Source organism: Squalius cephalus (assembly GCF_949319135.1).
Source record: "Squalius cephalus genome assembly, chromosome: 5".
NCBI classification, from domain to species: domain Eukaryota; kingdom Metazoa; phylum Chordata; class Actinopteri; order Cypriniformes; family Leuciscidae; genus Squalius; species Squalius cephalus.
The window spans coordinates 38002929-38028363 of record NC_137126.1 but is presented as its reverse complement, the minus strand read 5'-3'; the positions used below and the strand labels follow the sequence as shown (position 1 = coordinate 38028363).

At 38.7% G+C, this 25435-nt stretch overlaps 1 protein-coding gene across 2 annotated transcripts; it reads right to left on the bottom strand.

The window, feature by feature from the left end:
- Positions 1 to 266: 266 nt before the first annotated feature.
- On the bottom strand, positions 267 to 25435 carry sptbn4a (spectrin, beta, non-erythrocytic 4a). Of its 2 annotated transcripts, XM_079873030.1 has the most exons (20): positions 24779 to 25435; positions 24414 to 24564; positions 15587 to 15883; positions 15295 to 15498; positions 14491 to 14580; positions 13207 to 13485; positions 12308 to 12438; positions 11265 to 11469; positions 10719 to 10964; positions 10487 to 10621; positions 9595 to 9839; positions 9288 to 9426; positions 8518 to 8602; positions 8235 to 8425; positions 7174 to 8138; positions 6322 to 6382; positions 5239 to 5492; positions 4353 to 4523; positions 3654 to 3696; positions 267 to 3563 (listed from the first exon to the last, which is right to left on the bottom strand). In XM_079873030.1, the coding sequence occupies exons 2-20, from the start codon at positions 24534 to 24536 to the stop codon at positions 3207 to 3209; spliced, it is 4221 nt and encodes a 1406-aa protein (XP_079729156.1). In that variant the 5' UTR covers positions 24537 to 24564; positions 24779 to 25435; the 3' UTR covers positions 267 to 3206. The 2 variants fall into 2 exon arrangements, with proteins under 2 accessions (XP_079729156.1, XP_079729157.1); XM_079873031.1 differs by lacking the exon at positions 24779 to 25435 and having other exon boundaries at positions 24414 to 24751.

Below are 25435 nucleotides of genomic sequence, written 5' to 3'. Positions count from 1 at the left end.
TAACTTAGAGACACTGTCTCTGTAAAAAAAAAAAAAAAAAACATTCTCTATCTGTAGGCCTATACCTCACAGTCATGTTTTTTAAAACCTTTTAAAGGTTTTTTTTTTTTATGTTATCTGTGAAATTTTTTATTATTTAAATATAATGGTACTTTAAAAGTGGACTGTAATGTACTCATTAGTAAACGGCCAATTTTTGCAGTTACATTTTTATAGATGAATATAATAATATTAATAGATTAATATAATTTAAACATACTTGCAAATAAGACAAAGTCACCAAAATCAAAACACCACAGCACACTGATATATACAACCTGTATTTATGAAGTAGTGCAGATATCAGTACATAAATGATTTAATGTCTCATTTCAGCTATACAAGTGATCTGCTCATTCCACTCATTTCTCCATCTCTATCATCATCATCATCATCATCATCCAAACCCAGTGCTTTGCTGAAGATTGAAACCCTTTTGATAAACATGCACAGCTGTTGCATAGAAATCACCTCTATATTCTCTTTCATGCAACTTAATAGTTTTTCTTTAATTTAATGTGTGAAACAACTGACTTTGAATGAAGAAGGGCAACCCACAATCTCTCTGTCTATTTTAGGGCGTGAATTTTTTTTTCTTCTTTTTTTTCATTCTTTCAGAAATGAATTAAAATATAGACTTGCTGGTGAGGTCAAGCTGGGGAGATAAGCGAGTAGCACTGCTAAAGAAAAAAAGAAAGGCTTGGCAAACCAAAAACTGACCACACGGTCTAAAAATCACAGATAAATATTCAGTGTAATATGACCCTGTCTGTCAACGTTTCTGGGTTAAAAAAAAAATCAAAGAGTTCAAATAAGATATTTTAGCACTGCAATGACTTTGCAACACTGACCTCATGTGGCAACTTTAGGAAATGCAGGGGTCATGGTGAAGGACAGCATCCAGTGTCTTTTAATACTCCAGATTGTTGTTTGGGGAGAAATTGTGCTTTTTGCAGGTAGACCATAGTCAAGGTCACTCTGAAACAAATGTTGGATATGTAGAAGAGTCCGAAAGTGAAGTCAGATGATTTGAAATAGTTTTTGGCTATGCTTTGGGAGGGGGAGTTGGTTGACTGGTTGTCAGGAGTGAGTTTGCTTCAGCAAAGATTAGACAGAGACATACAGACATTCATTCAATCACATTTATCAGTCACAGATACATAGTGCAAAACAAGTGTAGTCCCCATTTATGCAGTTTCTATGACATTATAATCAAAGACGCATCCAATCAGAACCAGATTTGATTCCATCACACTAAGTCTAAGCCAGTCTGGAGTGGGCATGGCTGTTTTCTGCTGTCATAAGGGGCTGTTTTGTGTCATGTGACAGCAATATTGCATGTTTAACTGGATCCGAACAGGGGTCAAGTGTCTGTAAGCAATGCTTTCTGTGATCAAAACTAATTTAATTCATAAATGCATGTTTTATCTGGAACATAATACTGGAGGAAGTGCCTGCATCTGCTTATTACATGCATTCATAAGGCACCCACAGTGAGAAAAAACTGTCACAAAAATCCATCAGATGAGTCCTAATGTTGTTGATCTTCTAAGCAGAGGTTTGTTGACAGTGTTGGATTATGAATGTGATTATTCACAGATTTAGATTCACAGGACTAGTTTGTTGCATAGACAGTGAGGCCAGTTAGAGTTAAAGCTTAGAAGATAAGATTTGTGTGGTGAAAACAGAGCCAGAGAGGAAAAGCTTGACCTCACCAAAATGATTTGTTTACTTTGATATTTTTGTTTGTATCATATCTGTGTAAATATAATTTGCACATATATATTTGAACTATTTTAGGGGGAATATCATTGTCTTTGTCAATATTAATTGCAACTGCTGTCAAGAGACAGTTCTCTTAACACCTAAATTAAACACAAAACAGTTTCGGATGAGTATTTTAATGGTCATTTTTCTTTTTTACAAGAATCCTGATCTTTCGCCCTGGCCAAAAAACAAACCGTAAACAGTAAAAGTTGCGTTTCCATATGCAAGAGATCTCGGAAAAGGCGGCTAACGCGCATGTTTACCGTCTAAATTCAGCCAGGGGCACTTTAAAACAACTTTTAACATGTTACATTTTCATAAGTTGATAAAAATGATATATTTTTTTTTTGTAATTAGACGCTGCAGTTCATAGAAGTAAATCTCGTTTACTAGTATATATACAAATATATATATATACAATCTTTTTCTTTATAGCATGACAAAATCACAGACACCCTATTTTATGTGTACTAATTTTACAATCAAAGAGTGATGTAAGGGGGCAGAGATGATAAAAAGCAGCATATTTGTACACGTACAGGGGGGTGTTTGATCGTACTTCCTCTTAGTTCAGGGAAGAATAACCTTGCACTTTAAATTCGTATCACGATAACCTAATAAATACGATCAATGAGATTATACATAGTACATTTGAGCTCCTTCTGGTTGGAGCTGTATTCACACACACACACTGCCACATTATATTCACGTATTGTGACTGAGACTTCGTCGAGTGTAGTTTGGACTGAATCACGCTCGCCTCAGCACTGTGAAGCGTCTCACATGATTAAAACCATTACTACGAGCAGCAGGTGGAAGACGTGTGCGGCCTCAGGTGAGAGAATGGTGTTCCATACCGAACATTTTCCCATAATGCACCGTGCGTGTGCGTATGCATGTGTGGGGCTGTGTAAGGATGTCGATCTTAATACCGCACCAGATTTCTCTCTCGGAAAGTCCTCTCTGTCACTTTCTCTCTCTCTCTCTCTCTCTCTCTCTCGCACTCGCTTAGAAGAGCAGAGCAGAGCAGCTAAAACAAGCGGCATCGGTTACTACATACAATATATTGCTTCAAGAAAACGCTTCTAAAATATTAAGGGCTATAGTCATCCTCAATAATCTAAAGTGCCTTTTCTGTGAGAGTCGAGCAGGGCGGCTGAACGGGCCCTCTGATGCTGGGATACGTTCATATACTGATTCTTTCACAGACGTTCTCTTCGACACATTGGCACACGCACACAGACACACATCGACACATTCAAGGGACATAATCAATTACATCTGTCCTGGAATCAGGCTGTCAGGACAAACAGAGCGACAGAGACAGAGAAATGCAAGTCCTGTCTTCTCTCTGGAAAGATGGAGGGATGGATGAGTAAATAAACGTGTCGAGAGATGAGTCATTTGCTTTTTCCCGAAGTGCTGGAACCCCTGGAACCCCTAGAAGCCCGGTCTCCTCCTTCGCCCCTCTCTCTCTCCTCCCTTTCACCTCTATCTCCTCTCTCTTTCTCAGATGCGTCCCTCTTTTCTGAGCTTTTGTCCGATGCCTCTATTTTATCTGATCGGTCTGAACGCTCAGACTTCTCTGACCTCTCTGATCTCTCCGCCCCCTCCAATGGCTCCGCCCCTTCAGAACGCTCCTTGCGCTCTGATTTGTCAGGGTCAGTTGAGGAGTTTGTGGCTTTCTCCCACTTGGCAATGTCCTCGATCTCTTTCAGGCTTGCGTTGATACTGTTGACCCAACCTTTCAGATCCTCCTGCGAGACAGAACATACACACACTTGTAATAGGGCCACAATGGACAAAATACCCTGATCTTTTTCACTCAGATGGGGCTTTGTCTTTACCTCATCCTTAGCCAGGAAGATGTAGTCCCCTTCAGCAGTGGTCCTGAAAATAAGAAACACATAAATATATGGAAAAGGTGTTAAAAGGTGAAGATCACATGAAGTTAAGAGTTTGTGGCTTTGACATACGGTACTGTACACTACAAAATGTAAAATGTAATTTATTCCTGTAATGCAAAGCTGAATTTTCATCATCATTACTCCAGTCTTCAGTGACACATGATTCTTCAGAAATCATTCTAATGTGCTGCTCTATAAACATTTCTTATTATTATTATCATTGTTGAAAACAATTATGTTGCTTAATATTTTTGTGTAAACTGTGCAACATTTTCCCCAAGATTCTGTAGAAAGAATAAAAAGTTCAAAAGAACAGCATTTATTTGAAATAGAAATAATTGGTAAAAATATAAATGTCTTTACTGTCAATTTTAATCAATTTAATGCGTCCCTGCTGAAATAAGATTTTTTCTAACTTTTGAAAAGTAGTGTAATAAAGCCTAAAAAAAACAAAAAAAAACATTAAGTCAGTCCTTCAGTATGTCCTGCCCCATATCTTTCTGTTTCAATAGAAAATAAATCAACACAAAAACAGGTCTTTAATGGAATGCTTACTGAAAGTGCATTTCCTGCATAGTTGTTTGCCATTGTTTTTTGTAGATTAGCAGGCAAAGCAGCATTATTAAAGATCAGTTGTACCTGAGAATGAAGACATTCTTCTTCTTTTTGTATCCGTTGGTAGTGTCAAATTCGCAGATGGCCAGGTTGAGAAGTGGCTCATCGTTGAAGGGTGTGGTCTTGTGTCGTGCGTCCTTGTAGAAACCGATCTCCCCTTGTTTGAGTACGCAGAACATATTAACCCACGACTTGCTGCAGGAGGTGCAAAAGGTTAGAAATAACTTAGTGAGTTATTAGGCCATATCAAGGCATTTAGTATTGTTATTATCAGACAAGCATTACTACTATTCACAGGGCCATGACCACCACTGACACCAAGTCCCCAATATTCAGAACAACGGTTGATCTATATGGGTTTTAAATGACATAAAAATAAATTTGGTCCCACAATCTTGAATATTACATCTTTGACAATTCATATTACATTTGAAATGAACCTCAGTATGCCGTATATAAACGTAACCCTATACTGCACGTAGTATATTTTAAGTATGTAAAAAGGGTTAATATCACACTGAATTCGTCATATTCAGTGAGAGCTCATTCAATATACATCATTAACTGTACCAGAATGTAATCTACCTCTAGCTTTTAGAGTTGCAGGTTGAAGGTCATGCAGCAACAATTTAATGTACATCAATTAATGTAATTCATACTTGCAGACTGTGTTTGTTTACTATCTAACAATATGCATGCTATTCTGAACACAGTGTTATTTGTGGATAGAATTAACATAATTAGCTAATAGCTAGGTAACATGATTTCCTGTGTATTAGCAGTAGCGATGAAAAGCATTTAGATTATTCATAAGATTATAATGATCAGAAAAAAATCATGAATAAAGCTAAAGATCATTTGAGGACATTGCAATCAGTTACTAGTCATTAGCAGCTAGTAAGAAACAAACCTGTTTGGGCTCCTCTCTTTCCCCTCCTCTTCGTGTTTCCTGTACAAGAAGCCCTCGTGTGAGACAGTGTGGGTAGGAGGCTGAGGTGTGGATGGGGCACCCTGAGCGGGCGCAGAACGGGACCTCCGTGGCTCTTCGGGTTCTTTTGGACGAGGTCTTCGCCGTGGTTTGGGGCGGTCACGAGCTCGAGGGCGATCCAGACGGCTCCCTGGTGCAGAGAGGCTACTGGATGGTCTGTACGCCTCTCCCTTCGCCTGAAAAAGAAGATATTCTTTGTGCATGTACGAACCGTTTGTTGATACTGAATGTGTGTATATGAAAATTAGGTGTGTTTTGCATGACATTCAAGTGCTTTCTTTGCTTATAAAAATATATGCACATACTGTACCACAACTTTCACTTATATCTGCATACAGCTAAATCAAAGTTTGCATAAGATCAATCTTACCTAACTAATTAAATGTATAAAGATACTTAAGAGTCTGAGCTGAGATCACAATTCTGCTCTATCACCACTGTGCCCTCGAGCAAGACCAAGATACTCCAGAGGCACTGTACCTGCAGTAAGTCTACTCTTATTTCGACTTTGAATGATACAAATGGAACAAAACCCCTAAACCATTAAATCAGTGGTGTGTGGACTGATTTAAAAGTAAAGAGAAACACCTGAACATACACTACCAATCAGTTTGGGGTCAGCAAGTTTTTTATAAAGCAATTAATACTTTTATTCAGCAGGGATCCAATACATTGATAATATTGAGAATTGTTTCTTGAGCATCAAATCAACATATTAGAATTTATTTCTGAAGGATCATGTGACACTGAAGACTGGAGTAACGGCTGTTAATAAAATCAGATTTGCCATTAAATAAATAAATTACATTTGAAAATGTATTCAAAGGCGAGCCTTGGAAAAGGCTTCTTTCAAAAAATAACAAATCTTACCAACCCCAAACTTTTAAACGTAGTGTATTACTAATTGTTTAGAGGACGCATTAAAAAGGTGATGGGGAATGTGATGTATGATGTGAATTAAATTTATGACAAATATTAAATTCAGTACAGACACATGACACATACATGGCAAGCTTCTCTCTCCTGCACTTGCTCAACAATCTCAGCCATAGTGGAACGCTTCTCCCTAAAAAAGATGAGAAAGCCAACTTAGAAGTTAGATACCCATATACAGATAAGAACACACACATTCACAGATTTGTTATTTTTTCATGGTAGGGACTTTCTATTGACTTCTATGCTTTTATATTGAACTAATTATAGTTTCTAAATTTTAACCATAGACATTATAGTTTCTAAATCTTTACCATAGACATAACCCTCACTGCAAACTTTCAGCTTTTTTAGATTTTCATTATCATTTATATTTCATTATTCAGTATTTTGTACACATTTTTATAGAAATATTTATATTTGGTTTAGCATTTGTTTTTATATATTTTTTCCGTTTAAGTTTTTGTAATTTTGTTATGTGCTTTTGTCAGTTTTATTATTTTCAGTTTTAGTTGTAGTAATTTTTATTTTATTTCAGTTAATTGCCAAGGAAACATTTCTAATTTTAGTTTTCCATCTAATATTTATATACTTTATTTTATTCCCACTTTATTTCAATAAACAAAAAATTTTTTTTTAATAGTTATAGTTAACAATTACAGCACTGCTCATTACTTGGTTTGTTTATTAAGCTTCATTGAAACTGTTGGCTGACTTTTTTTTTGGTTTTTGGTTTTACTCTCCTCGTGGGGATCTTTAACATTAACCCAAACCCTAAACACACTCTAAAAGCTAATGCATTTTAGAATTTAAAAAATATACATTTCCTTTACTTCATTTATGAATTCTTTTTATCTTTAAGGACATCACAGAAAGGAGGTTTTGGACCAAACTATAGCCAAACAAACACATATACACACTCACCCAGATGGTTTCTTGTCGGACGGCTCTTTCCCAGATTCTGCATCGCTGGAGTCATGTTTCTGTACTCTTTGCCTACCACTGGCCTCCTGCTCACTGGACGACTGTCTCTCCAGTCTTCGACGGTAACGCTCCTGCCTAACAATCATCGGGAGCTCGTTAAGTCGCGCCTGGATCTCCTGCTCGCTGGAGGTCTGACGGCCAAGCCGGTACTCTCTCTCCCGCCGCAGGTGATCCATCTGCGGGTCGGAGCGGCTTCCCCGGGGGTCTCTTTGTAAACGGCTGTGGATCATCTCCAGGGAGGGGTCCAGGCCCATAGGAGGAGCTGGGACACCTCCTCCTCCACTGGCGAGCTGAGCTCGGTGAGCCTCCAGTAAAGGTGGAACAGCTTTGTGAATGTGGTTGATTTTGGGCTGAAAGCAGTCAGCTTTCAGGTGTTGCCAAGCATATCCTATTTTGGGCTCTACCACCCCCACAGCACCTAAATGGTTCAAGCTATGGTAGCTGGAGCCATCCTCTCCTGAAACACCCTGTTGGTTTAGTCCAGTGTAGCTGGAGCTGTTCACCCCCAAGACACCAACTTGTTGGTTTAACCCCTGATAGCTGGAATTATCCAACCCTGAAACACCCTGTTGTTTTAGCCCATGGTAGAAAAGCCCTTCCGCCACAACCCCTGATGGCTGGTTTAGCCCGTGGTAGGAGGAGCCATTCATAATGGGCGTGTAGGGGTTCAGGGTGGACCCGAGCCGTTGAGCGAGTGTGTGTGCCACCATGTGTTCTGTGCCGTGCATGAGGTCCGGCCCAGGCTTGGACTCCAGAAGTGAGTCCTGAAGAGGGTTACGGAAAAGAGAGGAGGACGAGGACGAGGAAGAGGAGCTGGGCACAAGACAGGAGAGAGGGAACATCTGCCTGCTGAGGAGAGAGGAGGTAGAAGGTGGCTTGTTCAGTTCCTCCTTCATCTTCTCTGCCTGCAGATGGAGGAGAAAGAGAATGTTAAACAAAGAGTCAATGAGTGTTTAGTTCTTAATTTTATGTAATTTATAAGTCTTTGTTTCCATAATGACCTGTCGTAATGAGCTGAAATGGTCCTTCCATGTGGCTGCGGCCTTCCTGAATGCTTCATGCCGGCGAATCAGCTCCTCTACCTCGTCTGTCCCGCCTCCTGTCTCACGAGTGTTTGGAGTGATTGGTTCTTTGATTGTGAGCCAGGACTGCTCTGCCAATCCTGGCTGGGTAGACTGCAGCCTCTGCTGGGCTGGAGGGCACAAATAGAGCTTATGGATAACTCTGAAGGAGGATTAAACTGGCAGACATTTGACATGATGTTACAACAAAGTTATCACTGACCTTGCTGAAGCTTCTCCCAGTGCTGTTCCCATCGCTCATTCAGGTCTTTCTGCTTTGCCATGACATATTCCAGCTTTTCCTTTACCTGGATCAGAGGGTATAGATATTATAATCATTTATGAGCAGAGCACGGATGGCAAATTATCCATGTTTTATGCAGGGGCACAAAATGGGTGTATTCAATGCAAAGGTGCGCCACGAAAGAATAGCACCAAAACAATGGCTTTTTTTTAAACCATGTCTTTCAAAATGTATTTAATGTGACTGTCACATAACAAAAAGAAGAAAATGATATCCTTAGATCTTTACACTACTCAGTTTTTTTAATTAAAATGATTTCAGAAGGATCAAGTGACACTTTAAAAAAAAAATTTTTTTAACAATAAAGTTTTAAAATACATAGTGATTAAAACACAGTAAAGGTTTTTGGTACTTCTTTGGTTTTCTCTGGTTTTATGTATGTGTTTGCATGTTTTAAAGAGATTAAATGAAAATTCTGTCATTATTTAATCACCCTCATGTTGTTCCAAAACTGTATGAGTTTCTTTGTTCTGCTTTACACAAATGAAGATATTTTGAAGAATGTTTGTAACCAAACATTTGTTGGTTACAAACATTCTTTAAAATATCTTCATTACCTTCATTCTTCACAAAGAAATTCATACAGGTTTGGAACAACATGAGGGTGAGTAAATGATGACAGAATTTTTGGGTGAACTATCCCTTTAAGGTGTGCACATAAATGGTTCAGTGTTTGAGTATGTGTCTACCTCTTCAGCTGCAGGGTTGCGTGCAGCGAGCAGCATCTTTCCCATCTCCACACAATGCACAAAGTTCTTGCTCTTGTTATCTATCTTACTCTTCAAAATCTGATGTTGGGACATCATGCCCTCCAGCACAGAGAGGTCCCTGACACGTACACAAGGACCCACCCAACACCGAAACCCACGCCCAGACACAAACAAGAAACATGCACACACATTATCCTGATGAACATTGTCTATCGTGATTGGTTTAAAATTTAAATCCAACGGTATATTCAGGATGATTCCGATAGTTCTATAAATGATCTGGTACCTGGCATCGTCAGTTGAGCCAATCTGTCCCATGATTCCATCCATCCACATGCTCAGTTCTCGCACCACAGCAAAGAACTGGATCTTATCGGTTACAGTGGTAACCTGCACACGGCTGCCCTCACATGCAACGAGGAGCTCTTTCCAAGCCTGCATCACTTCCTGTTCACGGCAAAAAATGGCATCTGCCTTCTCCCCGGCGTAAATTGCACGCAGCTGAGCTGCATTTTCTTGTAGTTGGCGCACCTGAGGGGGCAAAGGTAAAAACAAATGTATTTGTTATTAAGCAAATGCTTTTATTAAAACTTGACTTAAAACTAAAACTAACCATCATTTAAATTTAATTGAATTAAAAGCTACTTGTTTCCCTCTTAACTTATTCTGATTGGTTAAAGTAATTATGATTTTTTTTTTTACAATTTTTATTTATTTATGGAATTTGTATGGAATATACATGTAGGAATATACATTATTAAATGATTTAAATCATGTGCCCTCATAATCTTTAATCAAAATAACTTCCCTCTCCCTCTTCTCTCCTCCGTTGTTTACTTGTTTACTGGCATGAGAGCGGGACAACCTGTCACTCATATGAGATCACAGCAATAGCAAACTACAACAATCCAATCAATTCCCAATAGACAATATGAAGTCCCATCCTAAATTTTTTCTTGTTCGAGAAGCCGTTTCACTCCGTTTCATGACTACTTTAAAGTATTCAGCACTCTGTGATGGTTGTAACTGTGTTTATTGTGCTCATTGGATGAAATGGGAACCACCCCTTGCTGGGTCAGGAGGACGAACCAGCCGAAACACTTATTTATCGTGGCGGCTGCACCTGGTCAGAACAGGTGTTGTTGTTTTGTGTGAGTGTGTGTTAGTGTGAGTCTTACCTGCGAGACCAGCAGCTGCAGGGAATGCTCGAAAGAGTGCAGAAGTCTCTGCAGTGTGCCAGGGTTGGCCGAGCTCACCTGACAGGACCTCACCTCTGGCAGCTGTCTCATCTTTCCCTCAATCTGGACCAGCACCTACAAAACACAGATACATTGATGATCCTTCAATATGTCAATTAACTGTGAATTTGCTTAAAAAACATGCTTTATGGTTGTATGTGTGCTTGTATACCTCCTGACAGTCAGTGAAGAACTTGTGCAACTGGTACGAAGCTGCGAGCATCTGCGCTCTGGTCTCCATGAGCTCCAGAAGATCCGCCCAGGACTCGTTCAGTCCGTCCTTCCACTCGGCGATGGTGGCAGCATCTGAGTGACTGCAGTCAATCATCTCATTCACCATCTTATTGACAGAATCCATCTGTTTCTGACCCACCGCACGTGTCTCAGAGGAGAACCGAGTAAAGCTGCCCTGCAGAACCTGAGAAAATTATATAACACAAAAACAACATGTCAGAGATGAGAAGAAGTTGAGACATTTCTGAGTGAAACAAAATATTCAATGGGGAAAGACGGGACTTTTTTTTTTTATATAGTAGCTTAAAACACTGCCTAAGCAGCCATTTGTTTATTGGTTAATGTTATTTCCTGTCTAAGGGACGTCAGCAGGAAAGGAAAATTCTTTCAGTGGAAGAGCAAATTCATTTTGGGTTCATTTTGATTTCATCTAGACTGGAAGTCAGTATATTACATCCCTGAGTTAAGTGTGAGCTGGTTATACCGTAACATGCTCCAGGTCCTGGCCTAACTCAGTGGAGCTGGCAATGGCCTCCTTCTCAGAGATCCATTTCTCCAGTGCCTCCACCTCTCGCTTCAACTGATACAACCAGTACTGCTGCTCCAGCTTTGTTTTCCTCTGTTCCACCAGGTCTTTCAGAGACACATACAGCCGGTCTATGTGAGCCTGCTGTTTGGTGATTTGCTCACTGAGATAGAAGCAAGAGAAAGAAAAAGATAGACAGAGGTTAAATTCTGAGAGAGGGCCACACTCCATTTATTGCAAATCGATAAATCTACCATTTAAAAGTTTGTGGTCGGTTGTTTTTTCATGTTCTCAAAAGAAGTATCTTATGCTCACCAAGGTTACTTTTTTTTATCAAAAACAGTACTAACAGTAATATTGTAAATCCTTATAAAAATGTCAAAATGTTTTCTAATTGAATATATTTTAAAATGTAATTTATTCCTGTAATGGCAAAGCTGAATTTTCATTAGCCATTCCTCCAGTCTTCAGTGCCACATGATCTTTCAGAAATCATTCTAATAGGCTGATTTGGTGCTCAAGAAATATTTCTTATTAAAAACAGCTGCGTTGTTTAATATTTTTGTGGAAACCATTATACATTCTTTTTCAGAATTCTTTGATGAACAGAAACATTTTAAATGTCTTTTCTGTCACTTTTGATCTAATTAATGCATACTTATTGAATAAAAGTTTTCATTTCTTTAAAAAAACAAAAAATACTGACCACAATAACGGGAGTGTATGTATAGTATGCCAGAGCCTGATGGACAGCGCAATCAAATATTTGATTATGCAAATCAGAACAAGTGATTGACTGATATGTAAAATGCAGCTTCTGGCTATGTAATTTTGGACCAATCAGTTTTTACTGTGGGAGGGGCTACACAGAACAATACAACAGAAATAGAAACCAAGAAACCGACTAAATGTAGAGCCTGCCACTGTCGTGGCTAGTTAGGCCAAAAACTCAGATTAACATGGAAGAGATTTGTTGAAGTATGCTTGATTTGGACTTTTACCTGTCTGGATGTCCCAACTCAAGCATTCGACGGCACTGCTGGGACAGTGAGCCCACTGTCTCTGCATAATTCTCTACTGTTTGCTCTAAAGCCAACTGCTCTTTCAGTAACCTAAGAGTGCTGGTCTCGTCCTACAAAGAGGAGAGAGAGAGAGAGAGAGAGAGAGAGAGAGAGAGAGAGAGAGAGAGAGAGAGAGAGAGAGAGAGAGAGAGAGAGAGAGAGAGAGAGAGAGAATGTCTTGGTTTACAAAGTGAAAGATAAACAGACCACAATGTATCAACTACAGTTTACAACCCTTCTATAGTCTCTATTCTGAAAACTTTTAATAAACACACACATACACATGCCAGTGTATTAACACACTATAATACCTTAACTAAATGATGCTGAATAATGACGTATGAAAAACAGCAAAAATTAAGTCAGGGGATTTCAATCATTTAGATTCCATGGACCCCCAAAATATGATTATTTTCATGAGAGGGTTCCCCATCCTAAAATTGTAAAGGCATCTATTTAGTTTCTTGCATAAAGGCCCAATTTACATTGTGAAAAATGTATATAATAAATGTCTAAATATTATTTTAAAAAATATCTATTTTCTATTAAGTTAATTGTTACTTTTTACTCATAGCACTGTACTGTTAGATGCATTATTTATTTATTCACTCTTTTATTTTCTTTATTATTATTAGAATTTTAAAAAATATATTGTAATCAAACTTTCATTTATTTTTAAATACAATTAATATTTTTTATTATTTTTATTTTTTTTATTTTTTTTTAATGTCCACAGATTCCCTAGCACTCCCTTGCGGCCCCCTGGGAGTTCCCGGACCCCACTTTGAAAACCCCTGATTTAAGTGATAGATGGATTGCGTTTTAGGTACAGTACATACGTTTCCGTTTTCCTCATTGAGGACCTGAAGCTTCTGTCCACTGAGCCAAGACTCGGCCTTCGCTGCCTGGGTATAGTACTGCTGGGCGTGACTCACAGCATCCAGCATCACTGTGCGACGTTCCATCTCTACCTGGAGCACCTCCCAAAGCTGCCTCACGTGCCCCGCCCCCTCCCGCACAAGCTCCACCTCTGGGGTCCTCAGGGCAGCAACGGCCTCTGCCCTGTCCAGCACCTCCTCGACCCGCCCTCTCCGAGCCTGCATCTCCATCTGCAGCGCCTACATGTCCAATTATTCACACAATTGAAATATCAATCAAAATTCATCACTGGAAGCCATGAGAACCAGACCATATCCTCAGTCTTAAACCACAACAATATCCAGAAATCTGCAAAATGACTAATGATGTATCAAAAAACAAGAAGAAGGTAATAATAAATTAATAGTTTGGCTTTTAATGCAAGTTCACACCAAGAATGATTACTATAACAATAACCATATTAGCATCCATACCAACGAAAAATAACATTCTATTTATTATAAGCACACGCTGCAGTTATCTTGTCTGCTGTGGGCATCCCTGTTCTCAGAGAATTAAAAAGATTATTAAAACTCATAGTTATCAGTATAGTTATCGTCCTTGGTGTAAATGGCCCTTTATAAATGTAGCTGATAATCGATCCAAACTGACTGACAGACTCCACAAGGCATTTGTATGTTATTTGGCTGTTGGCCTGCAACACAGCACTGAGATAAATAAATTCCCAGAGCTCTTATTTATTTTATTTATGTTATTTATTCCGCTTCCTCTCTCTTTTATAGTCTTATAGTTACGGAATGTTGTCAGGAAATATCCTCTTACATAATTTTATGAATGTACAAATAACATACATGATTGTTCAATGTAGAAGTTACAGAAGTTGGTATCCCAAAACAAGGCAAAAAGTATCAAAGGAAAGAGCAGCATTGACTATTTGATTACTGTGATCAAAGCTAAACTTTCAAATTGTTTAGATGGACACTTTCTCCCAAAAAAATGTGGGTAGGTGACTGAAATTTTGCATCCATTCTTTGGCATTTATAATGACTTCAGGCTTAAAATTCAAGCTGTTAATTTAACACATTACTTTAGTGTGACTAATTGTAAAAACGGAGCATATCCCACAGTGATTGTCTTTATTCTTTATCACACTACCTGTGTGAGAATGTCCCAGAATTGTGTCCAACATCAGAGTTCAGAAAAGGAGACAACAGTTTTACTGACAACAGGTTTGTAACTCCCACCTCATGGTTTTTGAATAAATGCTGGACACTCTGCAGATTGGTCCCATATTCTGTAGATGAGGCCAAATGTAACCGCTCCTGAATCCATATCTACAAAAAAACAAAATAGAGAAATAGAGGGCTTTAGGTATAGTAAAAGTACATACAAATTGTTTCATGAACTTGTGAGTAGTTACCAAGGGATGGCTATGCAGTTGTTAAGGTTTTCTGATAGGGTTGCATGATGAAACTGAAATAAAAATGGCTTTTTCTCAAAATAAAAGCTTGGGCATTTAACGTTTGAAAATTAATAAAAGAAAACAGACATCATTTTAGTACTGTAATTTTACAGTTATATTGTAAAATAAAATTATTATATTTTTCTTCAATAATATTTTTTTTATTTCACAGTAAAATATATATTCACAGCCAAAGTAAAAACAAGCACAGCAAACTTGGAACTTTTTAAAAATTGCAATCACAATTTTTATCAGAAAAATCACAATTAGATTTTCCCCAAAATCGTGCAGCCCTATGTTCTTAAGTTTGTTTAGAATGTCCTTATGCAATTGCAAGGATTTGAGAGTTAATAGCTAACTTTCTAGGGAGTAACTAAGTGATTATTAAGCTGGACATTTTTTGACCTTTTTCTGCTCTTCTATTGCTTAGAAAAGTAATAACTTCACTACATAACAAGCAGAATAATTTAAGATATGCATTATGTCCAAAGCGCAATATATGCAAATTGTAATACTTAAATGAGCAATGAGCAAATAGTAATGTTAAGCACCACAAACTAAATGGAGAAAAGAAAGAAACACTCACAATCTCTTCCTCCAGGTCCTGGGTGATTTGGTGCATTTCTTTTGAAGCAAGAAGGATCCGCCTCCTTTCCTTCAGAGGCTCAATAAGACGCACAATTCGGGTCTCCACCACACCCCCTTGCTCTTCTACTTCTGGTCTCCGGGGATCAGTATTGCCCCTGACTTCGCCAACACCATGATAAAGCTGCATTTGGGCTTCCAACGACTAAGAGATGAGGATAAAGTGAAATTACAAATGAACCTGCAATTTGCCAAATCAAGAAATATCATTTAGTGGCTGTTTCTGGTCTCACTTGTATCCTCTGGAGCTGCTGGCTGAAAGTGGGGCGGGGCTGAAGGAGGGTGGGTTGAGTGGTCTGGGCGGAGCTTAGTGTGGGCGGCTGCTCCTGTATGACGTTGAGATGCTGGTCCAGGTCGCTGAGGTTGTTGGTGGGGAGGTCGATAGTGCGGTGGTTCTGGGTTTCAAAGAGCTGGCGAGCCTTGACTTTGGTGGTGTTCTCCAGGTGAGACCAGCACTCTCTGATTTCCTTCAACTTTACCTCCACCACCGATCGCAACTCAGGCTGTTCCTGGATCAGCTCCTCGCCCTCCTACACACACAAATGTAACATAATCCATGGACTTGTTACTGCTCTGGCCCTCAACCATCATCCTTGCCTGAGTGTGTATGTGTAAGATGGAAAGAGATCAAAGTAAAGAGAGTATCTGTCTCTTCAGAGCCATGGCTGAAGTCCAGCCTCTTAAAATAGGGCGGGCGCACACACACACACACACATATACATATACATATACATACACGCATACACACTCACTCTCTCTCTCTCTCTCTCTCTCTCTCTCTCTCTCTCTCTCTCTCTCTCTCTCTCTCTCTCTCTCTCTCTCTCTCTCTGCATCAGTGTGTAAAGGTTCATTCTTCCCTGCAGTGACACATGAAATTAAATTCACTTCTGAATCTCTTTTCAAAACGATCTACATCCCTCTTTCCGTCACAGAGCCGTCACTGTGTGTGTGTGTACACGTGTGCGTGTCCATACGTGTGTGCATTTGTGTTTCATAATGCAGTGCAGCATTTCTCCTTTTGGCACAAGTCGCCTGCTCCCCTGTACTGCAGAGTGTGTGAGAGAAGGAGAGAGAGAAGGCACAGAAACAGATGGAGAAACACAAAGACAGATAGAAACGGGGAGAAACAAAAAGACAGAGGGAGCAGAGAAAGAAACAGGAAAAATGGGATGTTTCGATGGAAAACACAAAGATGAAGGAGAAGGGAATGAGTATGAAGATGGAATGAAAAACTAGATAGATGGTTCTAGCTGGATGCTAAGGTATTCTGACTGGTTGTTACGTATTGCTAGGGTGTCTTAGCTGGCTGCTAGAATTTTCTGGCTGGTTGCTAAGTGTTGTTAAGGTGATCTGGCTGGTTGCTAAGGTGTTTGAGCTGGTTGCTGGGGAGTTCTGACTATTGCTAAGCATTGCTAGATTGTTCTAGCTTGTTGCTGGGAGCTGCTAAGGTGTCCTGGCTGGTTGCTAGGCATTGCTAGGGTGTCTTAGCTGGCTGCTAGAATTTTCTAGCTGATTGCTAAGCGTTGCAGGGGATCAGCACTGGGTGATTGAGCTGGTTGCTGGGGAGGTCTGACTGGTTGCAGACAGACAAGATAGACAGACAGACAGACAGACAGACAGACAGACAGACAGACAGACAGACAGACAGACAGACAGACAGACAGACAGACAGATAGATAGATAGATAGATAGATAGATAGATAGATAGATAGATAGATAGATAGAGCGATTTGAAAGCATACAGAGCCGTCTGTTCTCTAAACTCAGCATCGCTTTAAGTTGAACACACCTAATGTACGCTCTAAAGACATCATCATGTCCCGTGATTGGTCCAGCTGTCTGAGCTGAGCTGAGTGAGTCTGGAAGTGGGGGAAGGGGAGGGGGCGGGATCTTTTCCAAAAAAGTTCTCTAATCACAGCGGGACATGGTGTCATTGCTTCTACTGTTTCTCAGGTCTCAAGAGATTCTACATTCAAGAGATTAGATTTGAACAAATTCTGAGGAATGATTAAGGATAGTATGAAACTTGTGAACTTATGAATTTGAGATAATTAAGCTTATAATAATGTTTTATCATGTTTCTTAAATTCTGTGGATTTAGTTCACAATTCAATAGTAAAAAATTAAAACATTTGGTTTAGGTATGGGCACAAGTACCCAAGTACTTGAAAGTGACAGCAGTGATTGATCATAAAAAAACGATGATTGGGTGACTTTAAAAAAAAAAAAAAAAAATTAATGAAAATACAATAAAGTGCAAGCCGTGCCAGTCTGTCATTTACATAACAGTATAATCAGAACATTCTTGTAATAGAACTTTGTAGATTATTTGTGCTTCAGTTGCCCTTTTGTGCAGTTTTTGATAAGAGCGCATTTACAATGGGAGTTGCAAATTCTGACTTGCACAGTCAAGCTAATTTGTGCAAATGTAATTTGTAATATTGAGTTTATTATCTATACTGTATATATTAGGGGTGTAACGGTACATGTATTCATCTCGAACCGCCACGGTATGGACATCACGGTTCAGTGCATACAGTCAGACGACGAATACAGTCAGTCTCAGGCGATCCACACTCTAATCAAGAAGGTGGCTTGCGCGGTAATGCAACGCTGTTTGCTAACCGCCACAACAGGAAAAAGAGCAGAAGAAGAAGAGACAATCTATGCACCACCAACCCAAAACAGTTCAGATGGCACGCAGGAGCTTGCTAGTAGCCTATAGGTCTTATTCACAGCAGCGCCATCTTTGATTTTTAACGGGAATGAAAGAGAGGCTGTGAGGGATAGACATATATCTCTTCAGTGGGTTGTACTGTTTTTTAATGTGTTTTTGAACACTGCAAAAATATCTTTCCAAGCAGATGCCATTGAAAACAAGGTAAGTCTATCCCTCGCAGCCTCGCTTTAATACCTGTCTGGCGCTGCTCTGAATAAGGTCTATACGCTAAGTTACGATTATTTTTTGTGACGCGCTCCACAAGCTTCACGAAAAGGAAACCAGGATGGCAGAAAGCAGCGTCCTGTTTGTTTTCTTTATTTTACAAAAGCACAATGGTATTTTTTTGTGAGTGTACACAAATAAAAACCTTTACAGTTTCGAATGATGTCTTGCGCTTATCTGTATGACAATAAATGAGTATTTTGAGTTGTTTATAACGAGACAAAATTATTTGGCATTGTGCTGATTTATGTTGTGTAAGTCTCACTACAGTCCAGTAATGAAATGCGTATCCTGGAAATGGGAAGCCTCGGGTGACATGTAAATGTACCGAACTTGTATCAAACCATGACCCCAAAACCGAGGTACGTACCGAACCCTGAACTCAGTGTACCATTACACCTACCTACATATATATATATATATATATATATACAGTAAAACTTTGAAATGTACAAAATGTTCTTACAGGGAGGCATGCCCCCGGACCCCCTTAGATGGAGCGAGATCCACCCACCACAGTTTCACAAAATCCTGTTATATCCTGGAAACACTGATATATATATATATAGACAGCGCTTCAGTTTATCGTTGTTCATTCACTCTTCAGCTTCAACTCACACAGCTCAAACAGCAATTGATTTGTTGAATATTAATGAAAAATTTCAACATCATCGAATATAATTTTTTTATTTGAACCAATCATATTCCTTTTAGATTTGTTTATTTTTTCAAAAACATTGGATCATTATTAAAATGAGACATCTAGAAATCTACAGAATAAAATGCCAGAATTCTAAATTCTAAAATGACCTGTATAACTGTAAAATAGATCCAAGAGTTCTGACACAGCTGTAGTCCTGAAACAAAATCCTGAAGAACAGAGAGAGAAAAGGAAGCATGTTCCAGATTGCACAGAAAGCAGAATTAGACTCTCCGTCTTCAAATTGAACAGAACAAGCAAACGTCTGACAATTCAAAGTCAAATGCACAATGCGTTCAGACAAAAACTTACACAGAATAACACAGAATATTCATCATATATATGTATTCCCTTGCATCTGCTGGTGAATCTAATTCACTGCAGAATTCAGATTATCAAAAGCTATTTCACTCATGAGATAGGTTTGCATGTTTGATATGGTCTACTGAAATCGGCCGAACTGAGCTTTGAAAACGTTGGCAGTACCAGAACAACATTAATCACAAGTTTCACAAAAGGCCTGGAGATACATGTGAGTGACTCACACCCACATAGAGTAGCCAAGAAGCTACTGATTTCCACTGGCATTTACGGATCAAGAGCAGAAAGAACCATGCCATTTATTATAATTGAAGATATTATCTCATACTATGACATTAGCGTTCGCAACCCATGATATGACACTGATCCAGATTACATTAGGGCTGGGTGACCCATTGAATATTCACAGTATATTCACAATGACTTTGCTATTGATAACAATTTACATGACATAGAAACAGTGAATACAGTGAGGATTTGAATGTGCTTTTTATTTGCAAATTACATTTCTTACAGAAAGTGTCCTTACACTAGTAGACTAGCAATCCTTTCTTGCGAGTAAGGAGAGTTAAGACAAAGATGTTTTAATAGCAATGTTCACTCAAAGGGATAGTTCATCCAAAATGTAAAATTACCCCATGATTTACTTACCCTCAAGCCATCTTAGGTGTATATGACTTTCTTCTTTCAGACAAATGCAATCGGAGTTATATTAAAAATATATCATTGCTCTTCCAAGCTTTAAAATGGCAGTGAATGGCTGTCCTGAAAAGCGCATCCATCCATCCATCATAAAAGTACTCCACACGGCTCCGGTTAATAAAGGCCTTCTGAAGCGAAGCGATGCATTTGTGTAAGAAAAATATCCATATTTTAAACTTTATAAACTAAAATAACTGGCTTCCGAGTTCCGACAGACGGCCGTACGCATCAATTTATGGACAAAGAGTGACCTCTGACCTCTGGCGCATGATGTATTGAGGACAGAGCAAAACAAAACACCAGTTACAAATTAGAAGCCTAAAATGAGAATTTTTAAAGAGAACTGTTGGAGGATTTTGGTTTAAGAGAAGAGGAGCTTGAGTTTGTTGACCAGCCCTATTTGTTTGAACCGCAAGAGGCGTCAAAGCTTACGATACTCCTACATCGCATCAGTGGTTACTCTTTTGGAGTAAGTCGACTTGTGTAGGCAATCTGCCGGAAGCTAGTTATTTTAGTTGATAAAGTTTAAATTATGGATATTTTTCTTACAAAAATCATTGGTTTGGTTCAGAAGGCCTTTATTAATCCATACAGTCGTATACTTTTATGATGGATGTATGCACTTTTTTGGACTTCAAAATCAGGACCGCCATTTACTACCATTATAAAGCTTGGAAGAGCCAGGATATTTTTGAATATAACTCCGATTGTGTTTGTCTGAAAGAAGATAGTCATATACACCTAGGATGGTTTGAGGATGAGTAATTAATGGGTGAACTATCCCTTTAAGTCTCATTGTACTGGATTAGAAAGTTGCAGTTGCATTAGAAATATAACATGTAATATTTATTATATGTAATATTATATTTGTGTTTTATAAGGTTATAAAGTAGTGCTGTCAATCGGTTAAAAAAATAACTAATTAATCACATATTTTTCAGTAATTAATCGCGATTAATCGCACCTAACATTAAAGTTTTTAATATATTTTTATATTGTATTTCTTTCACATTGAATCTCCAAGTACTGATACTGATGTCTCTATTAAATAGATTTTTTTCTCAATTTTAGTCATTAATTAAAGCCATTCAACATTACAGTATAACTGAAAGCAATCAATTTTAACATTAAATTAGGCTTTAAAAAATACTATAAATTTACTATAATAAAAAACGTTATTAAGTGAGCTTAAAACAGTCTTCACATAAATTGTACACCAATTGTAATAAATGTCACATTTAGCTGTGCCTTTAATATATATCTGGGGGGTTTTCTACCCATTTAAGACTGTGCTTATGAGGATACTCAACAAACGGGAATTTTGACATAACTTGTGTTTTTGTCCGTTCGAGCGCGAAAGAGAACTTAAAGTGGCACAGGCACGCTGTCTGAAGCGGCATTCAGTGTGTGTTTCGTTTGTTTGTTCACAGAAAGCTGCTTCACAGACAGCGCGTCTTTTCACACTTGAATGGTTTAATAGCACTAGAATGAAAGATACCGTGATCATGTAGCCTACTGTAGCGCATCCAAAGGATGACAGAAAAAAAAACGGATGCTGCATTTATTGCGTTGAATATTTTAATATATTCATATTAAAATATATCATCATCAATATATTTTATATATTGTCATATTAGATGTCATATTTTGGCTATATTTCCCAGTCATATGTCCCATACATTAAAAAATATCTCTATTAACAGAAGTTTTTTTGCCTCATGAAAATATTTGTAAGGGCATAAACCAGTCTGATTGCTGCCTGAAAACTGATTGTTGACTTTAATAATTCCTGTAAAAGGGCTGCTCCTCTAGGCAAGCTCTGACACATAAGTACCAGAAAATAAACACAAGTGACATTTAAAATCAGCTTGAATAAAGATTAGCTTAATTATTACAAAGTAGTACAGTCAGCCTAAAGGCTACAGAGTTTAGCATCTTACATCATCTATTCCTTGGTGAACTGTAAATAGCAGCAAACTTCAATAGTAATAAATGGAAAGAAATATGAGAAGAGAAAACAAGGCCAAAACAGAAATATAGCAGGCCCACAACATCTAATAAACTATTCAGAGTACTGTAATTCAAACATGTGACACAAATCCACCACAAGCACACAGTGAAGAATCAACAAGGTATTTGAGTTATTATTCATCAAATCATCTATGCAGCAAAACACATCTGAAATTTCTGGGCATAGTTAGATTGTTTACCACATACAAACACACTATTCAATCAAGACAGAAAAACCTTTGTAGCAAAGCTTCTTCACTTATGTTTAGATCTTCTGGCCAACCTTGCTTTGACCAACACTACATGCTTTCATCTTTGTCCACACAGCATGTACATCTACCACAAAAACACACACACACACACACACACGCCAAACCATGGACCTGAAATATCAGCATTTAATGGATTCATATTTTGGTAACTCTTGGTTTTGTACATACTTTTGAGACAATTTATAATTTGGGAAACATTCAGCTCATGCCTGTACATCAGCTTTTCACCCACTGTCAGCATGAAAAAAGAAGTAGCAGTAGCAGCATCTATGCAGTCATACAGCAACACACGATGCACCATGTCACATGGTTCCTTGCTATTTTCTGTGATCAGCAATACTAGGAGATATCTTACTAATACCCATTATACCTTTAGACTGACTTACATACTAATCATATTAAAGTCCCCGCCATCCCACAAGATGCCGTATGGTTTCAGACACTTCACAGTGCCATTTAAAACCCAACCATGACCAATCAGATGCACCAGGATGTACTGTTGTGTATCAGGTCATGATAAGCAATCTTTCAGGACAGCATGTACCAGATAAGAACAGGTCATCTGTGATCAAATATTGTATTGCAGGGCATCATAAAGCACCATAGACTAACTGAAACAGAGCATGTAATTTAACATGCTATACAGCATTTAATAGCAACTGATATTAAAAATAAGATGTGAATATACATGTAGATGTAAAGACAGTGTGGTTGCATCATGATCTTAAGGACAGCAGAGGATCCTTCTTTTCCACTGGCCTTGTCTATCCACTACTGCGCTTCATTTCCACTATCAAGCATTCCATGACCATTATCACCACCAATGTTTCTTCTCGTTTACACCACTAATGTTTTTTTTTTTTTGGTGAGAATATCAGCTTGAGCTTGACACTAAAAGCTAAAATGAACAGTCGTTTTCAATGTCAAATGCTTAAGTGAATGTAAGAAGCATCACAACATTATAATTTTCAGTATGAAATGTGGATAACCATTAATTTTAAGATTAAGACATTTTCATTAATAAAGGTGAGAAAATGCCCTTCAAGAAATTGTGCTGTCTTCAGCTCATCTTGAATCAAATAATATTTTCTCAATACATCCTCAATCAGGACCAAATGCCCTCAACTAATCCACAACCAATGTTAAATCTGTCCTCGACCTATCCACAAACAAAACCGAATCTTTCCTCAATTTATTCTCAACCATTCCTGAATATGTCCTTAACAGATCCTCAATCTGTCCTTAACCCAATCTTAGCAAATCCTGAATCTATCCTCAATAAATCTTCACTCATCCTTAACACAAGTCTTATTTTTTCTGTCATACTTCTTATGCAATCTGCTTTTTACCCACAATCCCTCTTGGCTCTGTATTAATTTCCATACATCCCAGAGTAAAGGTAAGGTCTGACAAGCATTTATATTTATTATCTAAATATTGTAATCCAATTTTCTTATGCTCATCAAGTCTGCATTTATTTGATCAAAAATACAGTAAAAACTAATATTGTGAAACAGTATTACTTAAAATATATATTTTCTGTTTTAAAATATTTAAAAATATAATTTATTCCTGTGATGGTAAAGCTGAATTTTCAGCAGAAATTACTCCAGTTTTCAGTGTCACGTGATCCTTCAGAAATCATTCTAACAAGCTGATTTGGTGCATGATAAACAATTCTATTATAATTTTTTTTTATCAGTGTTGAAAACAGTTGTGCTGCTTGATATTTTTGTTACATATTACATATTTTTGTTTAATACATTTTAAAAACAAATCTTTGATGAATAGAAAATTTAAAAGAACAGAATTTATTTGAAAATAAATCTTATGTGTCTTTACTGCTACTTTTGATGAATTTAATGCATCCTTGCTGAATAAAAGTTTTAATTTCTTTTTTCTTTGTTTAAACCTTACTGACCCTAAACCTTTGAGTGGCAGTGAATACACGTCCTTATATTTTTATTCTTATATATTTATATAAATTTATAAAGAAACTGTGGTCATGTATAAATTGGCCAATGTGTTGAAAAGTATTGGAGCCCATGGAGTTACATGAAAAGCACCTTGTGTAAGTAGCATCTACATGAAAAAAAAAAAACTGAACTCACCTGTTCAATCTTGGCAAGCCATTCTTTGTTGCGGGCCAGTTCAGCCATGAAGGCCTGGTGCTTCATCCATTTCCTGTGCAGCTTCTGAGCTTCATCTCGAGCTCCATCGCGAGCTGTCAGCATCCTATCGGCCTCTGGGAGCTCTGCTCAGCTATACCATACACACATGCACAGAGCAGTCAGCAGACAGCTACGACACAGACACACTCTGTCACAATCTTTTAGCCATCATTTACACACACACAGCACTAGGCCCCGTATATTCAATAGCAATGCAACATTGCAGCACCCCGAAAAACCTGTTCCCCTCCACCACCAACACAGACACTTCCCAAAAATCTCCAGAGCAGAGGAGAGAGCAGCACCTCAGCAGAATGTGCAGCAGCAGTGGGTTCTGGTGCTTAGGGGTGGGGGATCCACTGGGTCTTCATGTCCTCCAGGTTAGCGTCCAGGCCCCTGCAGTTCTGCTGCAGTATCCGTGCGTCAGTCCAACGGCTCAGAAAAAACAACCGGTACGCACGCACACACAGGACAGACACCCACCAAAAGCGTTCAGTCTCCTAGAGAATCTTCAGCGGCAATGACTCCAGCAGTTTCCTGCATAAAAACACTGCATGATAATCCCTCAGGCGAGACAAGGACCAAATGGCGCGTCTTTGCCTGTCTGTATACGTCCGCGTCAGGGCGAAGCTCTGGTTTCAGCGCTGCGTCCAGAATCGCTACGCCGTCCTGCTGTCGACCTGGGTGGATGGGGGTTCGTCGGAGGAGTGGGAGGAGTTGCCGATGTGCGTGTATGTCGGGGGGTGGGGGGGTGGATAGCAGATTTAGACACGTAAAGACACAAGTTACCCTCTTTGAATGAGCTCACGCACTCACAAACATCGTGCTGCGGAGGATCCGACGGCTGAATGGATACACACGTGTGCTTTTGTGGGCAGATTCTCATGTGCTCTAGTGTGATTGCAATGCAGCATGCTGCAGTCTCTCTCTCTCTCTCTCTCTCTCTCTCTCTCTCTCAGCGC

Bases quoted from the DNA above. Each gene is read 5' to 3' on its own strand.
- sptbn4a (XM_079873030.1), bottom strand. From the start codon at position 24,536: ATGCTGACAGCTCGCGATGGAGCTCGAGATGAAGCTCAGAAGCTGCAC. The intron at 12,439-13,206 runs GTATGTACTGTA...TCCTCTTTGTAG, and splicing joins TCAATGAGGAAAACGGAAAC to GACGAGACCAGCACTCTTAG. The intron at 3,697-4,352 runs GTACAACTGATC...TCTTATTTTCAG, and splicing joins AAGAATGTCTTCATTCTCAG to GACCACTGCTGAAGGGGACT.